Source organism: Ursus arctos, unplaced genomic scaffold, assembly GCF_023065955.2.
Source record: "Ursus arctos isolate Adak ecotype North America unplaced genomic scaffold, UrsArc2.0 scaffold_11, whole genome shotgun sequence".
NCBI lineage: Eukaryota > Metazoa > Chordata > Mammalia > Carnivora > Ursidae > Ursus > Ursus arctos.
In genome coordinates this window covers 66,014,217-66,033,709 of record NW_026622775.1, presented here as the reverse complement: position 1 = coordinate 66,033,709, position 19,493 = coordinate 66,014,217, and the positions used below count along the sequence as shown (strand labels likewise).

Genomic DNA, 19,493 nt, shown 5'->3' with positions numbered 1-19,493 from the left:
GCTCACAGAAAGGAAGAAACTTTGGATTTGTTTTCACTCTTGTCCTTTGCCCTTATGGCCCCCATCTCTGCCAAATTGAGGAGAAATGTATACTCTAGCTGGTTGTTCTTGGACCTTCCATTCTTAGTGGGCAGGATTTCACTCTTCTTCCTCCAGTTCCCATCCCTATTGCATTGTGATCTGGGCTTCACTTGGAGAAGTAGATGTGGCCGTAATTATACTTTCAATTTCAGCTTTCCTACCAGTGCCTTGCTCATGGGGCTGAATGGAAGTGGACACTGGAGTTTGTTTTTCAAATCTGGACATCTCATCTTCTCCTTCTCCTCCTTCTCCTCCTCTTCCTCCCCCCTCCTCCTCCTCCTCCCTTCTTCTTTAAAAGCAGGCTCCATGTTCAATGTGGAACCCACTGTTGGGCTTGAACTCATGACCCTGAGATCAAAACCTGAGCAGAGATCATGAGTCAGAAGCTTAACTGACTGAGCCACCCAGGTGCCCCCGGACATTTTAGATTCAAGGAAGTTGGTGTAAGAAACCTTGTGGGAACAGAGCTCTAGATGATTAATAAGTTCTACTTTGGTTCTTGTCTTTCTATGCATAGTTCCCACAGAAAAGAACAGCAGAGTGCCCTGTAGTAGCATCCAGGAGACCCAAACTCATCCCAATCCCTTAAAGCTTCAGTGATTTAATTATTTAGTTTGTCATGTGCAACTATTATTTTTGAAGAGAGGGTATGGATCATAACATAATAACAGAGTGAAGAGTGGGCACAGAAAGAGTGGTTTTTCTGTCCACCTACAACAGAATAATTATTTTTCACAAACTCTGTTGGAGGCAATTTCCATTTATAAACAGGAGAGATAATAATAATCGGCTGGCAGAATGATTTGGCATTACAGGGCTTTTTGAGAAAACTGGCTCACAGGATCATTAAATAGTTAAAATAAAAATACAAAAGAGCAGAATTTCAGTGAGAAACTTTGCAGTCTGGAATAGAGACTAACAAGTTCAGTGGGCTGGGGGTAGGGGTAGGGGTAGGGAATCAGTGCAATATAATGTTCAAAAAAGGATCGCAATACTGCCCCACATATTCCAGAGGAGTTGCTGCACTGGGAATTGAGTAAGGATGAACACTTTTGCTCTTTGGAGATGGTCTCTGCTTTGTGTCTGGGTGGAGCAGTGCTATGCGCTAAGCACAGAAATTCTTTACATGTGTCAGTGCAAAGAGGGAGGCATTATCATTATACACACAGATAGGCTTAGGCCACACACTACTAAGGGGCGGAGGGGGGAATCCGTGGTATGCCGCGGGTGGTTTGTACAGGCTCCAAAAAGGCAACTGTGTTCAATTTGTCCCCCAAATTACGTTCCATGACGCCATATTGGCCACTTGATATCTGTCCATATGGGAGAATTTACACCACAGAAATTGGCAAATACTCACATGGTGTGTTTTTTTTAAAATGTATTTTCCTCCGAGATGTGGTTGCTAAACATTTACTGACACATTACTGGGTAGAAGTCAAACCCAGGCAGTTTGATTCCAGAGCATTTTGGCAAAGATGAATGTTTTCATGCCAAATTATGGATAATGGTACCATAAATTGTAATCGGTGGCAGAACTGACCGTGTCTCCATTTTTTCTCTCTTCCATAGTCTAGGTCTGGGGGCAAGAATTAAAATAGTTAAAAAAAAGAAGTCGCCAGGATAACCCGTGACACTAGTCTACAAAACTAGTTATGCCACCTCCAAACTCTGTGAAAATGAAGCCTGAGAAACTGCGAACTTTCTTTCATGCACCTTAGGATGCTCCCCCATCCTGCATCTACCCCTCCACTGCCTACTCTCTGTGGGGGTTCAGGGAGTAGAGCCATCGTCATGACAGCTGAGCATCTGCAGGACATGACACCATTTGGCAAAACTCAAATCAGCATAGGAGATGTGGTACTATCATTTGACTTAGAGGCTAAGGGTTTCCCCTCATCACCAGGAAGGCAATGGTCATCTTTGTGGGCAGTCTCAATGAAAATTGCTGCGTGCCAAATAGATGTCAGGCATTTTTTTGAGACATTTTACAGACAGTGTTTTTATTTAATTATCTGAGTGATGTATGATAATCGTCCCCGTTTTTGAGAAGAGAAAACTAAGATACAGAGAGGTTGACTAAGTGCCTTGAGATCATGTAGGTGGCATACGGCTGAAGGAATTTGAAGCCCATGACAATCGGACCCCAGAGTTCTTGTCCCCAGAGATGCCGTCATGCTACCATGAGGGAATGGGGCTAAAAGGGTAGTCCTGGGGCTCGCAGGTTCTGAGAACATGGTCAAACAAGAATCTCCACCGAAGAACTCCCCTTGAGTCATGTTGCCCATGACCTTCCCTGACCACTAGACCCCTAACCTATTGCCTTGGTTTTGGGTTACTTAATACACCCAGCCTCAAAGAAATTTAATATCCTCCAGGGTCTGACTTCCAGTACTACCTTTCCCTCCCTCTAAACCTGATGATGCGGGTGTATTTTGGCTCTTACCTGTGCCTTGAATGCTGCCAACTAGCATATTTTATATCTACGCTCATTAGCTGGTCAAAAACCAGCTCTCCTTCTCTGAGCTACCTCCACTTCTCAACCGACATGGTAACGATACATTATGACTGTGTCTAAAGAAAGAGGTTTAAAATATTTTATTAGGGAACATACATCAATATTCAACAACACTTAAATATTATGGCATCCATATTTAGAAGAACAATATAAATGCTTATAACTCGAACAGTCACTTTTTGAAACAAATAAATTCCTTTTAAACAGTGGGCTGTATGATCCATAAAGTATGTTTTTTCAATAATTTACTCACCTGCTTAGGAATATGTACATTTGTTTTCTTCAAAAAAAAAAACCAAAAAACCAATGTGATTGTTCACCATATTACATCATAAAACAAATGAACCTATAAAAATGGCATGTAGAAAATTCAGAAACACTTAAACAGCACATTCCAAAGATACTGAATCCATTTAAAAGGAATTAGATGCTTCAGAAGCCCTTGCGGTCAGCCTGGGTGTCATATATATGCATCAGTACAAAATGCTGCAGCAAGTTCCAGTATAACGACTCACACGCATGAGCATCTTTATCTGACTTAGGAGAGAGTCTCTCTTTTACAGCATAGAACGCATACCAAACTCTCAGCAAGGTTCAGATGAATTTTGTTTGTTACATGGAGGGCAAGGTCATGATATCAACTCAATCACCAAATATTAAAACCTGGAGAAGGTGGCGTGGTCCGCAAACACTGCAGAGTTAGAAAATGTCCCTGCAGAGACCTTATTCACCATGACAATTGTAAGGGTTACGGGAAAATCACAGCAGCTAAAGTCAGCCAGTCAGCCTGCATTTGCTTCTCTGACAAAGTAGAAATGCCGTGTTTGTATTTTGAACAGATCTGATGAGTAGACAAGCAGAAAAGCTGCAGTAAGCCAGGAAATGTCATGGGGCTCATGTTTAAATGGCATCAGCTTTATTTACTAAAATACAGTTTTAATTTCACAGGCAAAATGAACTTCCAGAATTATTTTCCTTAGCCCCAGCGAGTCAAGTCCTTCCAACTGCTAGTTGGTTGAAGTGCAGCTCCAAGGTCTTCATTTGTTTCAGTTGCTCCCACCACCTCTGCTGCATTGGATCTGCAAAATCTACCCGGTACCCTTTGCTACTATAGCGGTGTCCTGATACCGACCCTCCAATGACGGTTGATGTGAAAGCCAGCCTTGGGGGGCTGTAGTGATCCATTTATTTTCTGCATTTTTCAGGGTAGGGAAAACTCTCTTTTAATACTGTATGACATTTTTGTGCTATAAACAATCCCTCAATGTTTAAAAACACTGAATTGCATCATGTAAGATTTGCTTGCAAAGATTTCCAAAGCATTTGGTTATTCGAATGGATTAGCCACTTCATGTTCAACAAATGTTTATTTGCACAATAAGAAATAGACTTTTTTTTTCTGTTTAGCCATCTCACTGTAATGCTGTGTGTTAAGCCTTGAAAACAAAGAGAATCAGACAACTGAGAAACCAAGGCCTTTCAATATTTAGCCAAGCCAAACATGGGAGCTCTAGTAGGAAAGTCCCTGGCTCATTATTTCCTGGCTCTTCCTTGGTTCATCCTTGGCTTAAACAAAGTGGGAAGGGAATCAGGCAGTTTTCCTGCATGGGGCTTGAGGGATGGGATTTGCAGAGCCAAATGGCTGCCATGAAATGGGAGGCTGATTTCCATATGCCCTTGTAGACTGGAGGGGGAGCAACCTCAGCACATGCCTGAGGTTCACCAGCCCCTGGGCCATCACACTGGTTCATTCCTTTCTTGCTTGGAACAACTCCCTCTTTTTTCCACTCCATTTTGCCCTCCAGGATCCAAATTAGAGGTTACCCTTTCTGAAAAGCCCAACTCCAAGGGTGGCTTTGGTGCCTTGCACTAAACTCCCTTGGTCTTACATGAATTCTTATGCCACAGAGCTTTACTGTGTTCTGTCATAATTGTTGACTTTCTTGTCCTCTCCATAGACCATAGGCACCTTGAGGCAAGGACCATGTGTCCACCTTTATTTCCTTCACTGTCTGAAGCTGAGCCTTGAGCCCCCACTGAATATTACAGAATGGACAGTTGAGGAAAAGAACTGCTGTGTGCAATCACAGCTTCCCTTGGAAAAAGGAGATTTGGTTTTGCAGCATGGCTTCTTCTACTTTTATGGAAGTGCTAGAATTTGAGGGACAGGAAGGGAACTTCAGTGTTTAATGTTTAAAGAATGCAGCAGGGGAAGCTGTACTCCGCTGACTCTCAAAAAATTGTACTCTTTGTCCCCCAAATCTGTTTTTCTGTCCTGTTTTTACATCACAGCTATCACTGTGGCACTATTGTCCTAGTCCTGACAAGAGTAAAGTGCTGTCTTAGATGAACGCTTGACAAAGAAGTAAATCTATGTGGCAGCTAAGACTTACAGGTTTCTGAGGTGAATCCAAAAGACTGTGGATAGCAGGAGAGGGGGCTGGGCTGGACACCCCCTTTAATGGGCCATGAAGACAGTACTTCATGGACATGAAGCTGGCTTCATGTAATGAGCGTCAGTCACCTCAAAAAAAAAAAAAAGCACATTGACCTTTAATGGATTACATTAATACTTTTAATATACTAAGCATCATGTATCAACATGACAAAAATCATACCCTTCTGTAAAGTAAGAATTCTTACTACAAACCCAATGTATGGATTTTCACAAGTTCATACTTTGGTCGAGCTAGTTCTTTGTAAACCGAGGCCCATGTTTATTTCCCTGTTGGCCAACCCAGTCCCATTCTGTTCCCTGTGAGGTGATGTTCTCAGTGTTCTTTCCCCTAGCACTGAAAGAATGAAAAACCTCTTCTTTTTAATTTGGGCCAACACCAACCCATTCAGCCTTGCCACAACTCAGCTTCTCAAAAACCCAGAAGACCAAAATAGCCATAGACGGTGTTTACACAAAGCAGAGCTGGGCCAAGAACTTTATCCCTGAAAGTGACTTTCCCCCTCCGTTTAAAACAAGTTTGAGATTCTGAGTCACAAGAGACCATTGGCAGGGAGAGGTGGCAGGTCTCTGTCAAACACAGCCTCTGAGTATGGCTGCCTGCCCTATACAGACTGAGTCGTGGTGAGCAGAGCTCGCAGCATGGATTGTCCTGTGAAGCCACCCACCTGGAAGCATCCCAGAGATCATTCATGGGGGTCTACAGAAATGCTAAGGCTCTCACTGGCAACTTGAATTAGAGCAGAGACTGAGTTGGTGTTTCCATGATGTGGATTTCAATTCTGGTTGAAATAAAAACTGCTTGTGGGTCATGATTGGGAATTTGCTGTTTTGCCTTGTAAACATTTCTGACAGTCACCCAGGCCAGGTGCAGCCCTATTTGTTTGGATGGTTTTAAACCCAAACTTTGCTTCAAGTATTCTACCATCTTCCAGTGGCCAAAATTACTTCTCTTTCTCATAGCATCATTTACATGAACACACATACACATCTTTTATGTAATGACTGCATGCTATAGAGTGTCTTTCATAGAACAACTGTCATAAAAAAATACTTCCTATTGCCAACTAAGTAGTTAATTCAAGAAAGATTGCAACCACCAGCACCTTGTGGGGTACTCTTGTTCTGGGCTGTCTATAATCTGAGAACTTGGTGAATAGCCTCAAAGTAGTTCAGTGATCTGATTTTTAAGAATTAAAAATCCAACCGCCCCCCTCACCAAAATAACATAGTTGTGGTAGGCGGTGGGGAGTGGGGGTGTGGATAACAGAAACTTGGAATTGGTGCCTGCACTCTTAGGAATGACAGAAGCAATGGTACCACAGCTTTTGTGACTTTCTCATGAAAGAGTAATTAGTTTCTTGAACTGATGATGACGCACTTCTGGAAACAGATCAACCTGAACTGGGATGGAAAGCCAAGGGAAGTGAAAGACTTATTCTATCTTTTCCTGCATGTAGAGTTCTCGTGCTTTAAAATACTTTAAAGCTGATGTAATTTATAATAAAGTTGAATTTATACAGCATTTGGGAGGGGAAACAAAGACAGGGAAAGAGTGCTAGCATTTATTGGGGGCCTACTATGATTCCACGCATTGTATCAGCCCTCATGAGGCATTTTAATGTATATGATTGCATTTGCTTGCCCCAATTCATAGGTGAGGAAAATGCAGTCAAGAGAGGTTGAATGACTTGTCCAGGATCACTTAGTTAGGTAATGAGAAGGAGCCTGAAATTAAGCCCAGGCCTTATGGCTCCCAGGTCATGGCTCTTCCCTCAACCCTACTGATGAGATCCCACTACTTCTCCTCTGATGATTGGTTCTGGATGGAGGTGGTAAGGTCAGGCCAGGCTGGTGGCCTAACTGCAGGAAGAGGTACTGGAAGGCTCAGCTCTTCCCAGTCTTTGTCTTTTTCTTCACTCCCTACAGACTTGACTCTTTATTCTTCTCACACCCATATCACTGTAGGGATTGGTTCTCTGTGATAATGTTTCTTTTGTAATGTGACTGTAAAGTCTTACATGTTAGGGGTGCCTGGGTGGCTCAGCCAGTTAAGCATCTGACTCTTGATTTTGGCTCAGGTCACAAATTCAGGGCCGTGAGATCGAGCCCTGCATCAGGCTCCATGCTCAGTGTGGAGTCTGCTGGCGAGTCTCTCTCTCCCTCTTCTTCTGCCCCTCCCCCTGCTCACGTGCTCTCTCTCTCTAAATAAATTAATTCAAAAATAATCTTGCATTTTACCATATCCAATGTGCAAAGGACTTGGCACATGGTAGATGCTCTGAAGTAACTTCTCCTATTAAACTTTCTCTCTGTACACCGCATTGCAGTGCATAGTACAGAGCACCCTTAATTCAGTGTCTGCCATAGTGGGTTAAGTAGGTGTGGTATTACTGGAAAGTGGGCTGCCTGTGACTTGTTATACCCTAGAGACAAAAGGATCTATTTTCTTCCCTCCACATCTGATGAAGAAAGCATGTGTTTTGATTCAGGCTTTAAAAGCTGAAGTAAGATCTCTGTTACAGAATGTCAGTGACCGTGTGCTGAAGCTTAGGTATCAGGGTCGCATGTGATGTTCAGAGTAGGAAGGCAGAGGGTGAGGTGAGCTCCTGTAGATGGGGATGTAAGCACGCATGGGACCCCACTCTTTAATCCAATTAGTCCCTAGTCAATGTTTAACTCCCTTAAGAAAGTATGTCGAAAACTAACAATTAATTGTTATTTAAACATTTGTAATACTTGCTTGTTTTGCTCTTAAAAAGATTTCATGTAGCACCTGGGTGGCTCAGCTGTTAAGCGTCTGCCTTCGGCTCAGGTCATGATCCCAGGGTCCTGGGATGGAGCCCCACATTGGGCTCCCTGCTGGGTGGGAAGCCTGCTTCTCCCTCTCCCACTTCCCTTACTTGTGTTCCCTCACTCGCTGTCTCTCTCTGTCAAATAAACAAAATCTTAAATAAAAAAAAAAAGATTTCATCACCTTACTTTTTAAAATAGCCTTGTTGTCAGATGGCATTTTGGCATCCTTATTTTTGATTAAAGCTGCTCATCTGCCTACCTATTCATCAATGCTTCCTCTTCCCCTGCCTTTTACAAAGACTGTCATCTCTGCCAGGACACAGGAGCTGGGTAGGGGAGGCGATGTGGATGGCACAGCATTCATCCTGACGCACTCTTAGCTTTTGATTAATGAGCCCAAGGCTTTCCAACCCTTGAGACTTCAATTAGCCAAGCTGCAGAGCTGAAACCTTTTCATTATGAAGATAAGGCTGGGTTTAGCAAAAGGAAGGGGGACCAGACTGGGGAAGAGAGACAAGTTTTTTTTTCTTTTTTTTATTAGATAAATCAATAAGCCATTGCTACACTCAATCAAACCTGTTTTTGGATGGTTTTGGCTTAAATATATTCACTACTTTGGTAGGCACTGGCTTTTCATGTGAATTTTCATTCTACAATTTCTAGATGGGATGGAAGCTGGTGAAGCACAAACTCTTAGCCAACAAAGCTGTTCCATTGTGATGGATATAGTGGGGCCAGAAACACTTCCAATTTGAGCAGCGCCTCAGGGACGCGGCAGGGGCACGGAAAACCAAAGTGGCACCGTGCCTTGCATGCCAGTCGATGCTATGCAGTTAGAGCAGTCCTGATCCTTCTAAATGAGGATAAATGCTCTTTGCTTCTCAGCAGCAACCAGGCAGAAGACATCACTCCATGACTGTGAGGGCAGCGCCCTGCCAGCAATCAATTTGTCTACAATAAAAGGCTTAGGTGGGGTTGATGAAACAGATATGGGACTGAATTTCTCAAGAGAAGCAAGGTGAGCAGGCGAAGGCACTCTAAAACCACATGGAATGGGCAGCAGCACCCAAGAGGCAGGAGCAGTGGGGGCTAAGACCATACACTAGAGTCACTGAGGGCTGGGGCAGGAATAGTGGGAGGCGATGTTCAGAAGGTCAGAATTAGAATACCTTTTAGCAGGGAATGGCAGTCTACAGCCTCATATCCAATCAAGTCAGTGTCACTTCCTTTCCTCTGCTCTTTCTGAGCTGTGAGACAGGGTGGAGGAAAAGCTACCTGAAGCCTCAATGGCACCATTTTCCACGCTGCTCCTGATGTGGGGCAGGCATCCCTGAAACAGTGTTAACTTCTCCATTGTCAGGATTGGGGCCAAGGGGTGATCACAGTCTATGGTGTGCTCTTCAGTGACCCATTTCCTGGGACTGGGTTCAGCTGTTGTTTCTTCACCCCACGTTCCTACATCTCACCTTATTCTAAAGTCCCCATTCACTGACGGCAGTCTGCTTTTCTGGATGCAGAGGTCTCTTGGAAGGATTCTGTGCCTGCCCTGACTCAAGATGGCAGCTAACATGGGGTTCCCCACAGCTGTTCTCTCCATTCTGGATTAGAATCTCACTAACTGTTCAGAAGCTCTATTACCTGAGCCTTCCTGGTGGGTCATCTGGTATTTCCAAGGCCCTGTGGACCCAGTCTTCCAGCCCATGCCTGGAACTAGCACTTGGCTCTGGTCCCTTGTCCCTCTTTGTCCCCTCGTTGCTTGCTTGCTCAGGAGGGGCCCTGGTCCTTAGATAGGATCCCCCAGGGGCATACAAAGTGACAATGACAGCTCCCGTCCTCCAGGAGTTTTAATCTGTTTGAAAGACAGAACCTATATAGATGCAGTGTAAAGTACGTTTTAAGGTGAAAAAACTATAGATTAAAAAAAAGCAACAGACAGATAAAAAATAGAGTGCACAATTAATTCTCAAACAAAATTTAGAGACAATTGCTATGAGGGACTCAGGATAGTCAGGAAGGGCTGAATTTGAACATTTGATTTGCGGAAAGAATTGTGGATAAGATTTTGCAGACAGAAAGGAGAGACAGAGGAGAAAGTTTTATAGGCTCAATTGCCCCCCCCCCCACCCCAATTTCGTATGTTGCAGTCCTAATCCCCAGGACTTCAGAATGAGACCGTGTTTGGAGAAAGGTTCTTTAAAGAGGCAGTTAAGGTTAAATGAGGTCATTGGGATGGGCCCTGATCCAATCAGGCTGTGTCCTTAGAGAAAGAGGAGATTAGGACACAGACCCACAGAGGGAAGGTGATGGGCAGACACTGGGTGAAGGCAGCCAGCCACAGGCCAAGGAGAGAGGAAGAAACAATCCTGCAGACCCTTGATCTTAGACATCCAGCTTCCAGAACTGCGAGAGAATAAATGTCTGTGTTGAAGCCCCCAGTCTGGGGTGCTTTGCTATGACAGCTCCGGCAGACTACCCCAGGGGGAGCTGTGTTAGCAAAAGTGGGAACACATTGGGTAGATAGAGGACCCTCTGCACAGGGGAGAAAAGTTCCTGGCACAAAGTTATGATGAAAGAATAGAGAGATTCCGTGAACAAGTTCCATGGGCAGAGGAGCTGGTGGGGATGGGGACAGGCAGTGGGAGCATCAGAGAGAAGGAGCACCTTTCGCCCGGTTGAGTTCAGTCCAGTTTTGCTCCGGGTGTGCCCTCTGAGGGAGCAATCATTGCTTAATTGCTTAACTTGCTTAATGTTAACGTGAAACCAAGTTTGCTTTGGGATTCATCCTGGTCTTCAAGGCCCTAAGGGCTAAGAGGGAGAGTGGAAGGTGAAGGCACACAGAAGCAAGAAACCAACGATGCAGGAGAGAAAGAGAAGGTGACATTGTAGGACTCAGTAAAGACTTCTGAAATATCAGAGTGAGAGAGGACAGCTGGTAAAGAGGTGCTCACCTGTGGGTGGGGAAAGAAATAACAGGAAACCATGCTTGACCACCAACTCATTGTGTTTGTTCCCTTCACGTGGAACTAATAGTATAAGCCCAGAAAGACAGCAAGGGGGTCCCAGGTACAAGTCCTTGTGCAGGGGCCTCAAGTGTGCTTCCCCCAGGGTGCCCATCTCCTGCAGGGACACCAGTTTGCAGTGTCAAGCCTGACCTGGGGAGGGGATGGAGAGGCTGAAGGAAGCCTCCCTTGTCACCCAGGGCAAGGCAAGGGGCACTGTATCTCATGGGAACGGGCACCCCCTGGGGCAAGGGTTCCTTCCCCATCATTCATTGCTTGTCAGTTTGAAAAAAGTAGAGGGTGGAATCATGGAGAGAGAGGCAGGGATAAGGAAAGGAGACTGGAAAGGAGAGAGGGCCAGAGTCAAGAAAGAAGGGACGGGGAAGGGAAGGGAAGCTGCCACATAGCCTCGGCCCAGGCCTTCCTTTCTGTGCCTAACATAGGCATTGCTGTTAGTACGGATATTTTTGATATTGTTCCATTATTAGATATATTCCTGATATTATTATCGATATCTCCAGGTCCTTCCTCATCAGTTCTGCGCCCACTCCCATTCTTTGCCCTATCCCCCTGCCCTGCCACAGAGTCTCATCTCTCAACACTGTGGACCTTGTCCTAGGCCACCAGAACTGCACCCCTTCTTTCCCACCCACAGCGTGTGCCTCCCACTCATTGCCCATCAGGACTGGAGAGGGGGTGGGGACGGGGACGGGGAAGGAAGTCCCTCCAATAACGTGCTAGCTTCGAGAAACCTGGATTCATCGTCTCAGGGGAGGACTGAATGTTTCCCCATTCACCCCAGTTAGGTGATTTCAGACTTAAAAATGAAAAACAGGGAAAGAAGAAGGAAACCGATGAGGAAGAGAGGGAAGAGAAGAAGTCCTGCTAGAAGCTGGTATTTGTCTCTGGAAGATGTCCCTCCCCTCCAGCACCACTTTCTGCACCCTGCTTCTTGGTAATCCCCAGGGTGGACCCTCGGATGCCCTGGTGCAGGGTGCTGTGGTCAGAAAGCCTTCCCAAGGAGCCACGTGTGACCCCTAAAACCTCTGGGACCCCCATTTGAACAGGCTCCAGTGCTCTGGGAGGGGTTTCACACTGGCTGTGGTCAACTGGGTGGTGGGTGCTTCCCTCTTGTCCCGATGCCTGGATAGAAAGTCACAATGATGTACTGGAGTACGTCTTTTGGGTGAGTGGGTTATGCGGAGCAGGCCCCCAAGTATGAACTTGTCTCTTCATCTAACAAATCATGAAGGTTGGAAATATTAATGTGGTTAAGCGGAGATGTGTAAATGGCATATTTAAAAAAAGGTGCTTGTAAGTCGAACACACAAATCCACTGCTTAGCATTGTTATTATTCCTATACCGTAAGCTAGAGATGACAGAGATCAAAGATGGCAAATTAGGGCCTATGGGCTAAATCTGGCCCATGACCTGTTTGTTTGTTTTTTTTTGTTTTTGCTATGGCCTGTGAACTACGAATGAATTCTACATTTTTAGAGGACTGTCCAAAAAAAAAAAAAATAAGCAAGCAAAAACCAAAAAAAGAATGTGTGACAGCATATGGCCCACAATGCCTCAAATATTTACTATCTAGCCATTTACAGAAAAAGTTTGCCAACCCCAGGTGTACATTAAATAGATTTTTATTTTTTTAGTTGGTCTGGGAACACCCTTCCCCTCCCCCATCTGTAACAATGCTTCTTGGAAAAATGCGTTCTTGACTTGCAGCAGATGAACTTGGAACCCACCCAGCTCATAAGCTGGGGACTGTCTGTGCCTCTTAGCATTTTTCGTGCCAAATGCAGTGCCTGGTGCAGGAGAGGAAGGGAGCAGCTTGCTGACAATGACGAAGGGGTGTAACAACAACCCTCAGGCGCACTGGAAGAGGAGCTTCCCGAAACTTCCTTTGCAAACTTTGCATTCCTGAGGTCCTTAAGGTTTTAATCACTGCTGGCTTTGCCCTACCTGTCACCCTGTTGAGCAAGCCAAGAGCCCCCTGCCCTGCTTACTTCCTTAGCTCTGGTGTGGCCTATCTAGGGAGAAAGAACAGAATCACATCTGCTAGTCCTTTAGCCAATGAGAAAAGCATAGACAAATATGCACTCTGAACCATCTTGTATTGCCCAGGTGTTGGCAGGGATATAATAGGAGAGAAGGTGCCAATGGAGCTGAAAATATGGATCAGAGATGAATGAGGGACATACAAAATTCATGGTCTCAAGAAACACAATGGACCCCGGGGTTACTGAGGGCGTCATGGAAAACAGAGTCAGAGGCTGGATTTGGGGCTTAAGTCTCTATGTCCCCTTGTTTCTTTGTATGTTAAGTATAGATAACACACCCTTCCTTCTCTTTGTCCCTCATAGGAATGACTTGAGATAAGCAAAATTACTTGGGCAAATACAAAGAGTCACATAAATGGGAAGACATATATTAAGCTCATGTTGGGACATCCTGTCTTACTTTCTTTTCTGTTGCATCTGAATGCACCTCCTGTACTCAGGCTTCTTAACAGGTTGGCGCCTTCATTATTTTTTTCTCCAAATACAGTATGAATTTGCTCTTAAGATTTTTTTTCTTACCTAATTAAGTGTATTTCTCATAGTTTAGCTCTAATCATTTCCAGCTTATAACGTGGCTCTGTTGACTATAATATAGAGGGAAAGTGCTATAATGACTCCTGAGCCACAGGGAAAGGAAAGACAATCATTTTGTGTTTGGAAATGAAGAAGCCAGCAGCTTCAGGGCAGTTCCTTGCTTATCAGTTGAAGCAAAGTTTTAGGAAACCACGCATCCTGCTTTGAATGATGTCCAGGGTGAGTCTTCCCCTTCCTTCTCAACACCGCCCCCTGCCCACTGCCATAACCTTCCTTTTAGGTGGGAGACTCAGGAATCCATGTGGCAGTAGCAGAGAAGAAATGATATTTCCTGCACAGAGCAGATGAGCTCCATCCTCAGCCCCCACAGCATCTGGGTCTGGGGTGGCAGGCACGAGTGAGGCCATGCTGATGGGAACAGTGGCAAGGGGCTGGGTGTCCTTTGCTGAAATCCTAACTTGCTTTTGCCAGCCCGGCCCCCAAAGTCATCTCCACTCACTCATCTTGCGGGGACTTTGGAGGGCCAGGAGGCCACTGTTGTCATTGCTTTTTGAAGACGGTGGACCCTGCAGTGGCCTGGGCTTAGCCCTGCTCCCCGGCACAGTATGTAGACAAGGAGCAGGTGCCAACAGTGTTCCAACCAGGCTGGACCGGAGCTGTGTGCAGGTGGTTTCAGGGTTAAAAGTCCTAGTAGTATAAAAAGAAATCAGAGTAACAGTGAGCACACCTTTGATGCCTTCCTACTGACCACCATTGCCTTCTTTTTGGTCACCCTATTTTTGCTTGCAGAGTTTACCTTCCATGGGCTCAGGCTCCCTTCTCCCTTTGCTGATGAGCAGAGCTCTTTCCTTAATTAAGTCAACAAGTACTCATACGCAGAGGCAGCATCTCTTTTGGCAAGAGGACCTGTGCAGAACCAACCCCAGAAGCAAATGAGAATGTTTGTCAAGCTCTCATTAAGTAGCTGTGATTAAAGAGTGAATAATTACCTGACTAAGCAAAGAGTTCCTAAAACCTTCTTGCTCCCAGGCTGCGACCACGGGACCTACTGGGCCAGAAGGTCTGTGTGATGGGTTCACTTTGAGGGGCTGAGGCAATCCGAGATACTCAGGGCATCAAGCTCTCATTTGCAAAAAGGAATCTAAGAACAAGTGGATGCCAGCTAATCCACAGCCAGAGTTGCCAACTGGTTCATTTTCGAAGATTGCCTACATCTCTGGCTACCTGGGGATCAGCATGGTAAGCCATTCCCCGATGGGGACACACATGAAGTTCACGTTTGACATTCTCTCTGGGCTTGGTGAAATTCCTGGTGAAATATCTATAAGTCCTTTTCTCTCTCTCTCTCTCAACTCAAATTAAAAAATCATGTTGGAGTACAGATGAGAGTGATGTCGTATTTGTTTTTATTTTAAAAAGGGATATACTTCCTGAAAGTGTGCCAGTTAACTGAGGTTGATTGTTAGTAACTCCAACATCCTATGCAATATGTTTCATAGCCACAACTGGGTTTTGGCATTCTAGGCCAATGCAGCATCTTCTGCATTCTCTTATTTGCCTATCTGCTCCCAGTTTGATAGAATTTGTCTTTCTCATATGACCCGTATAACTTTCCATGTCATTATCCCCTAAATAATGGTGCAGTCTGAAAAGTGGAATTGAAGGCACCAAACCCTTCTGATTATGATCTGTTTTGGGGATTTGGCTGGGCTGGGGTTTGGCAGTATATGTACGGAGGTTGATTGGATGGTAAATCCCCAAGAAACAAAACGTTAAAATGCTGCATGGTTTCCTATCTTCAGCATCCCCAATTCAAACTGGGGAACATTCCCCCCCGTGCCCTCCTCCCCTTCCCCACTATTTAGGAGGCAGAGGCACTGGGAAGAACGTGTAGACTTGAGAGTTAGGCAGACCCAGGACTGAATCATGGTTCCTTGCTGGCCTAGGGAGAGTCCTTCATCACTCCCAACTATTAGATTTTTATCTTTGAGATAGAAATGTGAAATCGCTATGAGGCTAATGGGGTATAAAATGCCCTGCTGATGCCTGGTGTGCAGAAGAACCTAACAAAAAAGCCTTATGAATATATTTATTTAACCAAATATCACTTGTTCACCATGGCTGGGCAAATCCAGGTAAGTAGTGTGAGTTCGAAGCCTTCATATTTTGGAGAGTGCTGGCATACACAAAGTGATGACAGACAGAACGATCTTGGACGAGACAGGAGTAAAGGCAAGTGGAAGAAAAGTGACAAGCAAAATGCTTTCTTACAATCCTGGCAATAGCTGGGGGAAATGTTTAAGTAGAGAGAGCTTTGAGGTCTCTCTAACTGCATGCAAATCAAACTGCAGAAGAAACTCAAATTTTGCCTATCCCATAATGTCAAGTTGATTTTTTTGCGATGTTTCGATAGTCTCAAAGCAACTGCTTTTTATAACACATTAGAGAAAACATTTTGACCACTGCTGCTCTGGGTAAATTCTTCAAACTCCAAATAGAAGCAGTAAACATGTGAGTATAAATATGACAATCATTTGTTTAACTGTGACAATTTTAGAGAGTTTTTGGCATGCTCAAAGGTACAGAGATTTTTGTGGATGAGTAAAAAATAACTCCAGTATTGTTTATCCCACTTTGACTAAGTCTTGGGTGACATTATCAATTTCTTGTAAAATTGGCGTGTTTATACCTAATAGCACGTTATGGGAAAGGAAATAAATGTTAAAGTTTGCCTCCCCGGAGAGCCTGGGGTTGGTGAAGAGTGTAGCAGATAATTATTTATGGACAGTTTCACATGAATACAATTGTCATGGCTTTTATGTGATGACCAAAAGATATTTAGTTGTTTATTTTGATTAGAAGTGGCATCAATGCTAGTTTTCCGGTAATCCTTAGCTTTCTAAAATCTAAAATTTAAATTTGTCTGGGAATGTGTTTAAAAGGAGCCATATCTTACAGAAGCAAAACTATTACCAGTCTTTTCATGGGGATGCCCTTCCTGTAAAGGAGAGACTGACAAAAGGGGTTTTTAAAATTCAGATCCTGAAAGAAACTCTTCCCCACAATGAAACTTATCTTTCCTATCACGGCAGAAGACAAGCAAAGTTTGCAGACTCGAGTCCTTCCCTGATGCTTACGTCCATAATAGGACACTCACATCTGGTAGAACTGTTACGGCACATGCAGACAGACCAGGAGAGTCTAAAAATCCAGCCAATATCTAACATCAGATTCAAAGTTATAAGCACAAGGCATAGCGCCTGTCTGGTCAGCCAGAAGACATTCTCCAGAAAGGGCTGAAAGAAGCAAAATATTCAATGGCCAAGCACGACCGACAACAGCCTCCAATCCACATGCAAACACACCCCCCTCCCCGCCCCCATGGCAGTGTGCAAAGCTATCAGCCTTCAAGAAGCACTTGAAGAAATTTTCATTTTGCTGCCTGGGAAGAAGAAAAGATTAACAGGCTCCTACCTTGGCGGTGAAGGCTAGACAGGGGCCACAATCTACTTTGAAATTCTTAGAGCGAATTACTCAAATAGGGGGAAGAGGCCACAGAAATGGTCAGTCAGAAGTTTTAGATCAGTGATTCTGGCCAGGAATTATGCCCAAACCATACACCTTATTTTAAATTCTTATTGTAGGATGTGAAAAAAATTTCCATTTTTTACATACAATAATCCTCTTCCTCTTTAGTCATATATGGAGTTATTAAGGTTGACCAGAATTTGGTATACAGAAAGCAAAAGTAGCACGTTCCCCAAGTTCCCATAGAAAGTGGGAATCGATGATGTGAACGGGCTCCTGGATCTTTCACCAGAATAAATGGGCTTCTGTCGAAAACTATTTGCAAATTCCTGCTTTAGATGATTTTCTGGTGACCAGTCGGTATCCTCCCAAGCTAAGCATGTGTATCTCTCAAAGTTCAGGAAGGATATACCTGGATCATAAGGCTCATTTCACCATGCTATCTGTGCATTCGGGACCTTGAACCTCATTCCTTACGCAGTAGCGAAGCCTCGGAGGAAAAACGGAAGTCCAGATGCGCCTTCCAATATATTATAAGCTCTGGATTTTCATAATGGTGTTCTGGAAAAGGTAAGCCATTTGCCAAGAAAAGCCTTCCTAGGCCACATCAAAACAGCTGTGCAGGAAGTTTGTAGCCTCTTAGCGTGAAATTAGCACCCACCCCACCCCACCCCAAACCTTTGATCTTTAAATATGTTTCACAAGAAGACTTCCTCGATTTGATCTTGGAACCACTTACTGGAATTTTTTTCTGTAGTAGGAAGGTTGAACAAACCGACCCTCACCTCTACTGTCTCCTATCAGGAAAAGCCATCTTTTCCCGACTGTCTAGACCCAAGCATAGAGGATGTGCCTCCACTAGTTCCAATGCGTCATGAGTGCCTCTTGCCCTCATCTTTTCATCTTTAGGGAATCGGGAGCAGTAGCCGGTCAAATTGCAGCAAAAGGTAGATCTCACTGTCAAGTTGCACCCAAGTTAAGAAACTGGATATGGTCAGAAATGGTGGAGTTTAAAACGTGCTCTAAAAATAATGTGCCTGGATACTGGCCACCATCTTAAGGCTCTTCCTCTCCAGGCCCTCTCCTCGTAAATATCCAACGTGGCTGTCAGTAAGTTTAGCCTGAAAATAAAATCCCCTCACTCCATCAAGAAATAGCTCCAAACTTAGAGTGTGTGCTCAAAATATTCATGATGAAATCATAACCTTATATTTATAGTCTTTTGGATTGTGTATGACATTCTGTTTCCCATGGTGTTTTTCGATGCAAGGGCCAGACGTGGAAAGCGGCCTCAGAGGATGACCGCGAGAGCATTAGCCTCAAGGAAATGCTGTTTATCATCATTTGGAGCTGGATGGCTGTGTGACATCCTCCTTCTTCCCCGAGCCCTACCCACTGCCTGAGAGTTGGGTCTCTTCCCCCACCCCATTCCCAGATTGTCCCCGGTGTCCTGGTCCTGTCTTGTCATCCAGGAAGAGTGAACTGGCCTTCCAAGTAGGAAGTGGGGTGGGTGCCTAAGATCATACCTCCCTCCCCCCACCCCCCTTCCTTCTGACCTTTCCTGTCCTCTAGACTTCCTCCCCATTTTCACTGAGGGAGATGGTGTGGATCTTAATGGTTGGAACTTGGTGGGTCTCTCCATGGCTGGGGGTCGAGGGCCCCACACAGCAGCACACCTGCAAAAAGCTTTTACTTCTCACCCGGGCTGTGGTGCAGGCTGACTGGTCTTTGGACACTGTAATCCTGGCAGATTCACGGGGCACTGAAGAGAAAAATTTCCATTCGCAGACCCCATCCGTCTTGGAGATCTTATAGAAGGTCTCTCCTGATCCCACTGGGATGCGCACCAGGTCCTTGTGCTGCCCCTCCAGGGCGTGGCTGGGCGGGTGCAGGGTATAGCCCTGCAGGGTGTGTTTAGAAGAATGCTTTCTGCGGAGACACTGGATTCTCAAGACATTCTGAAAGGCCTTTTTAAACTCTTGACTGGAGCACGGGTATATAATGGGGTTGATGCAGCTGTTTAGGTATCCGAGCCAAAATGCTATTTTAAAAACTGTTTCTGAGGGCTTGAAATCAGGGAAGAAAGACCCTGGAAGAAAACACAGATTTGTACATATTATTTGCAAGCCAACAGACCAACTGGCTAGGAAAACAAGCAAACAAACGAACACATATATTTTTTTCGTCTTTCAAATGTTTCGCGTGATTCCAAATGAGTCTGCGTTTCTCACATCTGACTGGCTAGCCCCTACGTGTAATATCCTCCGAGGCTGTTCTCACCTGGTTCACATGTGTAAAATCTATTATGGGAACCAGACCCACTGGTGGGTTTGTACCAGTTCTCATCAACATCGCTTGGTGGCTGCAATGAAGCTTTTCATTAAAAAAGGAAATTTTGGCTGTGTCCACATATCCAAGTTGTTTGGACTGCATTTAATAACAAGTTGGGGGGTACCTGGGTGGCTCAGTTGGTTAAGCGTTTGCTTTCGACTCAGGTCATGATCCCGGGGTCCTGGGA

General features: G+C 44.7%; 1 protein-coding gene across 10 annotated transcripts in view; it reads right to left on the bottom strand.

Annotated features, from left to right (window-relative positions):
* Positions 1 to 12,477: 12,477 nt before the first annotated feature.
* The window catches only part of ADRA1A (adrenoceptor alpha 1A), a 109,182-nt gene continuing 102,166 nt past the window's right edge, over positions 12,478 to 19,493 (bottom strand). For 2 of the 10 annotated variants that reach the window (XM_048212137.2, XM_026518960.4), the window contains 2 exons: positions 18,652 to 19,064; positions 12,478 to 14,134 (listed from right to left, as the gene is read on the bottom strand). In XM_048212137.2, coding sequence (XP_048068094.1) covers positions 14,126 to 14,134; positions 18,652 to 19,064 — 422 coding nt within the window. In that variant the 3' untranslated portion in view covers positions 12,478 to 14,125. Of the gene's footprint in view, positions 19,065 to 19,493 lie in introns of all 10 variants that reach the window. The other 8 variants (XM_048212138.2, XM_048212139.2, XR_003321648.4 and 5 more) reach the window with 7 other exon arrangements.